General features: G+C 43.5%; 1 protein-coding gene across 1 annotated transcript; it reads left to right on the top strand.

Annotated features, from left to right (window-relative positions):
- The first annotated feature begins 264 nt into the window (after nt 1-264).
- LOC143983345 (uncharacterized) lies at nt 265-6,972 on the top strand. The gene is made up of 2 exons (XM_077482914.1): nt 265-782; nt 4,632-6,972. Exon 2 carries the CDS (start codon nt 5,027-5,029, stop codon nt 6,551-6,553), a length of 1,527 nt encoding a protein of 508 aa, XP_077339040.1. The 5' UTR covers nt 265-782; nt 4,632-5,026; the 3' UTR covers nt 6,554-6,972.
- Nucleotides 6,973-7,742: the final 770 nt, after the last annotated feature.

Genomic DNA, 7,742 nt, shown 5'->3' with positions numbered 1-7,742 from the left:
CTGCCGGAAAGTCCAGTCATCTGTATGCGGCAATAGAGAAATTAACGTCCCAGTTAGACTATGAATCCATGAGCCGAAGTCGCTTAGAGGAACTGGAAATGGAAAGATGGAAATATTCATATTGGCAGGAGACACAGGTCACAATGAAACAGGGTCAGAATACAGATCACCCCATAATCTTCAAAAATACTCCCCTGAGTGCACAGAGGAGGAAGTAGAAAAGGCCTCAAATCGTTAAGTAGGTATGACACCACCAAAATTATAAGGGAATACTTATTAAGGTTACCAAAAGATATACTAGGTTAAAGGTCTAAGATAATATGCTTAGGCGTGCATTTCACTAAGTTCAGAATTAAGATGCAAGATGTTGACATATTAGGAAGCATCTGTCTGCGGTAAGAGGCACAAAGCTAAGAAAGGACTGGTTACGCAAGAATATGGTCAGTCAGCAGATGTTGAAATGACGAAATAACTATCAGAAGATTGTATTTCACCTTTGACTTAGATAATGTCCTGAGTTTAAGAAAAATGTCGATGTATGTATGAATTACCTGATTGGCTAAACCACAGGGCTGTCCTTTAGCTCAAACTAAATAAAACTGCTGTGTGTGCTTCAATATGCACATTCATTATTCACGTACAATCCTGTGTATGTGTGATGTTTGTCCACCGGTGAACGGGACCTCCGCTCTTCCATCCTAGCCTAGGCTACCAGGGGTTACTTACAGAAGACGAGCAACCTAACAGTTTTGGTACCAGGAGTGGGGTTCGTCTTGCGACAGGTAGGTCACTTTACTCTTTTTACCTGATTGGTGAATGGTGTAAACACTTACTCTGTCCGGGCGGCCGCTACGAACTTAGTTTAAATTTAAAAGAAGTAACTGTGCCTTTGCGGCGGACTAGGCTGGTCCCTCGGAAGGTTAAAAGGGCTCGCAAGGAATTTATAGGTTTAGGGGAGTCCGACTAGGTTGGTCTGACTTAAAACTATTGGTAATAGTATTTTTAACACGGGAAGTAGTAGATTACGCCCGTGACAAAGGGATTGGTGGAGTGGACGCCCATTTGAAATTTTTTTTTTAAAAAGTGCACTATAAATTGATAAATGTATTGCAATACGGTTATTTCATGTCTTAAAGTATATTAAGAATATGTCTGTTTCTCTCTAGGTACGTGTGTAAGTATATAGAGTATAAGTTTTAATATAGAGTATAAGGAAAATAATTGTTGTTGTTTAAATGAGTGCAGAGTATGAGGAGCCCTCTTGTAGTGACATAGCATCCGCCTGCCCCCATTGCACGTTAGGTCTACTCTTCCTAAGAATAGATGACAAGTGGATTTTACTGACCACCAGACCAGGGGGGTTCTCTTGCAGACTTGGTGTAAGAGGGGTATATCCCGCCACCAGGAAAGATTTACCCTTCATCGTATATTAAGGGTAAATCTTCATAGTTTTATATAAGTCCATCTGCCCCAAAAAAGATCAGGGATCCTACTCCCAGACCAGAAACCGGATTGTTGGACAAACCGGGTGTTATCACCTGTGTCCTGCCACTAGACACACACTGCCCAGACTACTAGATGGGGAATTCTGCAGCAACCCAAGCCATGGCCACCCCATCACCCTATGAATTTGTCAGTAATATGATCCCTGGCCCCCAGGTAGAACCATTTTGGACACAAGTCCGGGAAAGGTGTCACCAATTGGGAATCCATGACCCAGGACCCCAAGGTCCTTGTTCAGAGGAAGACTGGCAAGAAGTCAGTAAAATTTGTCAGGTACATAAGCATTCTTATCCTCCCTGCAAAGGGGCTGACCCACAATACATGAAGGATTGTTTCTGTGCATGGAACAAATGCCTTGGAAAATATAGGCAATTGTGGACAGCAAGGACATTGGAAATCCCAGTGCCCTTATAGGACTGGACAGATTAGAGCAAGAGGCAGAGGCAGGGGATTTAACCCCCAGACCCGCCCACAGTATCCCCGTTATCTGCCATACCAGAACCCTCGTCAACCACTACCCCAATATCCTACACAGCCACAAATAATGCACCGAGGGAAACTCTGTTGGTATTAATGGGACACCTGTCACCCATCCCATCACTCCACCACTGACTGTAGCCACTCCAGAAGGACAGAAATGATGTACCCAAACTTTTGCCGTCTTGTCCTCATGCCCTGTGCCCCTTATGGGATGGGACCTCTTGGCACAACTGTGTATTACCATTAAGTTTAATAAAGAAGGTTCCCTTACCGCTAGTTCACCATTATGTGACTTACATGGCCCTAAGCGACATGCACACAGAGGGTTCCCAAAAAGACATGCACACAGGAGTTTCTTTCTAATGATACCTTCCTCCCTTGACCATCACACAATTTGGGCAGAAAACAAAGGTAGTGTGGGCTTTATTAATTGCACACCATATACACCCCAAATGCGGTCAGATGCAGGGATACAATATCAAAAACAGTATCCCCTACCCCCAGAGAAAGTCAAAGGCATCTCCCCTCAAATTAATGATTACATATCAAAAGGTATCCTGAAACCAATCATCAGTCCCTGGAACACGCCCATTTACCCCGTAAAAAAAGGCCAGTGGGGAGTGGAGACTTATACATACAAGACCTAAGGGCAGTAAACAAACAAGTGATTCCCCTCCCACCCCTAGTCTCAGACATCACTTTTATTTTCTCATGCATACCGGCAGACTCTCTATGCTACACAGTAATTGATTTAGCGAATGCTTTCTTTAGCATTCCCATTGCAGAGGAAGCCCAACCTATGTTTGCTTTCTCCTGGGCCGGGGGCCAACTAACCTGGCAAGGGTATGTAGACAGTCCAGCCGCCTTCTCTATGGTACTCAACGAGACTGTCAAGTCTTGGACATCTGAGCGAGGGTCGGTACTGATACAGTATGTGGACGACTTGCTCCTGTGCAGTCGAACTGCTGAAGATTGTGCGGTCGATTCAACATCACTGTTGGGACACCTAGCCCGAGCTGGACACCTCGCCTCCAGGAAGAAGGTGCAATGGTGCCAGTCCCAGGTTGAATACTTAGGTTGTATCCTTAGAGAAGGAACAAGGCTGGTGTCACCTAAACCTGCCGCAGCCCTACAAGCTCTCAGTCCGCCAAAAGACAAGGCCGCCCTACTCTCATTTTTGGGTGCAATTGTATATTGCCGCCAATGGATCCCTGACTGTTCTCATTATGATAGTATCCTAAGAGAGGCTACTGGCTCGACAGCCCCTAAATTAATAGATTGGACTGAAGACAGACTACAAGCTTTTCAAGCTCTATTAAACAGTCTGTCAAATGCTCCCGCCCTGGGATTGGTAGACTATGGTAAAGCTTTTCAGCTGTACTGTGTAGTTTCAGGAAGCTCTTTTGCCGCCGTGCTAACACAACAACATGGATCAGGGTATCGCCCTGTCTCATATCTATCAAAAAAAACTCCCCATCCAAGTACAGGGAATGCCATTCTGTCTCCAAAATCTTGCTGCCTGTGCAATGGCTGTACAAGATGCAAACAAATTAGTGCTAGGTCACCCATTGACTCTCTATACCACTCATTCAGTCACGCATCTTATTCAGAACATGAATACCCAACATATGACCTCGCAAAGACTTAGTGGTTATGAGATAACACTGATGAACACTGATAACCTCACACTCAAATATGTGCCTGCCAGCAACCCCGCTGTGCGCCTTTTGCATTCCATGTTGCGTTTACCACATGACCCAGACATTATACATGACTGTTCGGAAAAGGTTGCTGCTATTACCAGTCCCAGACCGGATCTCACTGACACCCCTATCTCAGGTGCAGAGGATGTTTTCGTTGACGGTAGCTGCTCACGTCCCTCTGACTCCACCTTTTTAACCGGTTATGCAGTTGTTCAACTACCAGACATCGTACTGGAGGCAAAATCATTACCTCCTTCTTCAGCCCAGGTAGCAGAGTTAGAAGCCCTCACTAGGGCTTGCATTCTATTCACCGGTAAAGAGGTGAACGTCTACACAGACAGTAGATATGCTTTTGGAGTGGTGCATGATTTTGGTGTGATATGGGCCAATAGAGGTTTTAAAACAGCAGACAACAAAATAATTGCCAACTCCACACAGATTAGTGCTCTCCTCCAAGCCATTCTTCTTCCAAAAAAGGTAGCCATAATTAAAGTAAAGGCACACTCCTCTGACAGCAGTCGTGTTTCAAAAGGGAATGCTCTTGCTGACAGAGAAGCTAAAAGAGCTGCTGCCTTTTCCCCTAACCCACCTGCCCCCACAACAATGTTTTTCAAGGAACACTTCGCAGCACCTAACTTTAAAACTGTCATAGCACAGATGCAATCAATGGCCACAGAAGATGATGTCCATTTTTGGACAAAGGAAGGATTGACCAAAGACCCTGAAGGTCTTTGGTCAAAAGAGGGGAAAATCCACATGCAAGAACAAAACTATCACCCTTTGAGGTCCTCATGGGAATCCCCGCAAACATAGAATTACCCCCATTAGACCAAGACACTGATATTGACATTTATTCCCAACAGGAAATGTACGTGAAAAACCTGGTAAGTATGCTTCATGAAATGAACGAACAAGTTTCTGTCACCTTTTTCCCTCTTCCCACAGAACCAACGCATCCCTTCATCCCTGGGGATAAAGTGCTGATCAAACAATTAGCACAAAGAAAGAGTATCGGACCGGCTTTCTCAGGACCATGGAAGGTGGAAAAGGTATCCAGGACCGCAGTGTTAACAGACCTAGGAAACACCTGGATCCACGCCAGCCGTCTTAAAAAGTGTCCCCAGCTTCCCTCGACTCCAGAGCCCCTGGCAGTGACAGAGAGCAGCAACTCCCAAGAACAAGATCTACAAGAAGTTCAGAGAGGCATAGAACAAATTTCCCTGGAAGATCCCACACCCCCTCAAAAGGACAAAACAGAGCCAACAACTGCCGGGATGAGAAACGAAGAAGAAGAACAGAACTCTTAGATAACAAATAATCAGAACTTTAAAAAAACAAAGATGCTTTCTCCATCAGTGTCAGGGAAGGCTGTATGCCTTTGGGGTAGTCTGGTACTATTTGTATTCCTGCCCACATGGTTTATAGCCAACTGTATATATCATCCAGAAGACTTAGGTCTATTAAAAGGGATATGTGGACCACCTAAGATGAATAATACCCCCGGCCAAAGACATAGTAGAAGTATTGTACCCGTTAATGAGTCACCTAAGGGACTGACTAGCAAGATGTTACTACTAAAATTCAAATATAGCTATGCTCAAAAATCTGGTTTTGAGAAATGCTGGATTTGCAGCAAGCTACATCCCAGTACAGCTAGAATCCCTCTCATGGCAGTCCCCTTGAATTTTACCCCCCTCCTTAATGGAACACCCCCTATCGTCCTAACGAATGTTACTAGGACCCTTCCAAATAAAACCCTCACTTTCCAAATTATAGGTAGAAGCCACTTCCCAGACTGGTGTTTCCGACTGGGAAACACCACAGATGGAGCCGAGGTTTGCAAACAAGCAAAACTTAACATTTCAATGACATCGTTTAACAGTCCTTCTTTCTTCCATACTTCAGATCCCACCCTAAATGCCACCTTTTTAGACTTTATTAGCTCCAGTACCAAGACTACAATACACCAATTAATGTCAATTCTGGTGTTCTCTGGCCTTTCTGATACTCTTAGGAACGTGTTCCATAAACGACCCCTAGCTCTAGGAAATACCATATATATATGCTGCGGCAAACTCTGTCACCCCTGGATCCCAACCAAACCCCAGGGGTGGTGTTACCTTGCAGCCCTGGTTCCTATTATGGGGGTATTAGGGGATAACAAGGGAAGTCACCTCCTTGAAGCCAGCATGCATCCTAGATATCCCCTTAGACACCGTAATAAACGAGAATTGTTTTTAGAAAAAGATATGGCCTGGGCATGGTTCCCTTCCTGGACAGGGTGGGAAATTGACCTAATGAAAAGATTAAATAATTACACTGGCATAATTGATGAGATTCTGGAGGAAAATTCTGATGACATAACCAAACTAAATCTAGAAACTAGGGCAATTAGGAAGCAACTAGAACTACATGAGTTGGCTATAGAAAGTATGAGTGCAGCCCTTACTGGCCTCTGTGAGACTACTGAGGATTATGAGTGCTGTACCTGGATTCATAATACCAGCATCGAAGTCCCAGACTACTATGACGTTATTGCCCAACACAGGGAAGAGGTAAATAAACTACAGAAAGAGGCAAGGAACATAGGAAAAAACTGGGATCCCTTCTCGAGCAGTTTTAGTTTTGGGGGATTAATATCTTGGCTCCGAAATGCTGCCATGACAATTGTCACTGTGATTCTCTTCATTCTATTTTTATATGCCTGTTATAAGATAATCAAATGTTTATGTAAAAAGGGAAACACGGCCGCTCCGAAGGATCTGAAACTCACTTCCATTGTTAAGGATCCAACGGTATGGTATAAAAACCAAGAGCATAAGGGTTCGGAGTATGAAGCCTGTGCTATTAAATTAGAAAAGGAATGATCATTATGTAAATCACAGAATGATCAAAGGAAGGATTATAAGGGAATACTTATTAAGGTTACCAAAAGATATACTAGGTTAAAGGTCTAAGATAATATGCTTAGGCGTGCATTTCACTAAGTTCAGAATTAAGATGCAAGATGTTGACATATTAGGAAGCATCTGTCTGCGGTAAGAGGCACAAAGCTAAGAAAGGACTGGTTACGCAAGAATATGGTCAGTCAGCAGATGTTGAAATGACGAAATAACTATCAGAAGATTGTATTTCACCTTTGACTTAGATAATGTCATGAGTTTAAGAAAAATGTCGATGTATGTATGAATTACCTGATTGGCTAAACCACAGGGCTGTCCTTTAGCTCAAACTAAATAAAACTGCTGTGTGTGCTTCAATATGCACATTCATTATTCACGTACAATCTTGTGTATGTGTGATGTTTGTCCACCGGTGAACGGGACCTCCGCTCTTCCATCCTAGCCTAGGCTACCAGGGGTTACTTACAGAAGACGAGCAACCTAACAAAAATGATAAAATTGTTACAAGAAACTGTACCCATTTTTTCCAAAAAAGGATCCCCAACCATCACTGACCATCTATGAACATACAAATGTACCTTAAAAATCTTAGACATTCGAGATGATCGTATCAAAATTGAGTTATCACCATGGATATTTGAAGAAAAGTACAGACAATTCTTTGATTCATTACAGGCCCTGTATGGTCAGTCATGGAGGGAGAAAAAACATAGGTGTCAAATGGAGTTTGGACCCTACAAAAACTGCCAAATTTAAAACATGGCCCTAATCAGTGTCCCACAGAATTTCTGGCCATATTGTGAAGGGCTTACTTTCTGGCTGAAAAGGACCTCAATCTGGACCAGCCAGAAATCAAGACTCTATTTTATGAATCATCATTACCTGCTTATATAAAATTGAGGCTGGCAAGGGATTTTAAAAAGGGATGTTCCCTGGATTGGTTAGTCAGAGAGAGTGATCAACTATACTGAATCCAGCAATCTAGTGAAGGTGGGGTTAAAAGAGACAGCAGGAGACAATCCTGGGTGCAATGACAGGAGACACTCACCCTACCCCTGACATGCTCCTAAACAGGGGCTCAGTCAAAGGACCAGGGGGATTCAGTGTTGGGTTGTTAATTCTGCTCCTGTTTTTCAGTATCCAGTATTCAGTA

The sequence above is a fragment of the Lithobates pipiens genome, unplaced genomic scaffold, assembly GCF_037356315.1.
Source record: "Lithobates pipiens isolate NorthernLeopardFrog02 unplaced genomic scaffold, aLitPip1_a1.2 Scaffold_16, whole genome shotgun sequence".
Taxonomy (NCBI): domain Eukaryota; kingdom Metazoa; phylum Chordata; class Amphibia; order Anura; family Ranidae; genus Lithobates; species Lithobates pipiens.
The sequence above is the reverse complement of the archived record's forward strand: the minus strand, read 5'-3'. Positions and strand labels throughout refer to the sequence as shown.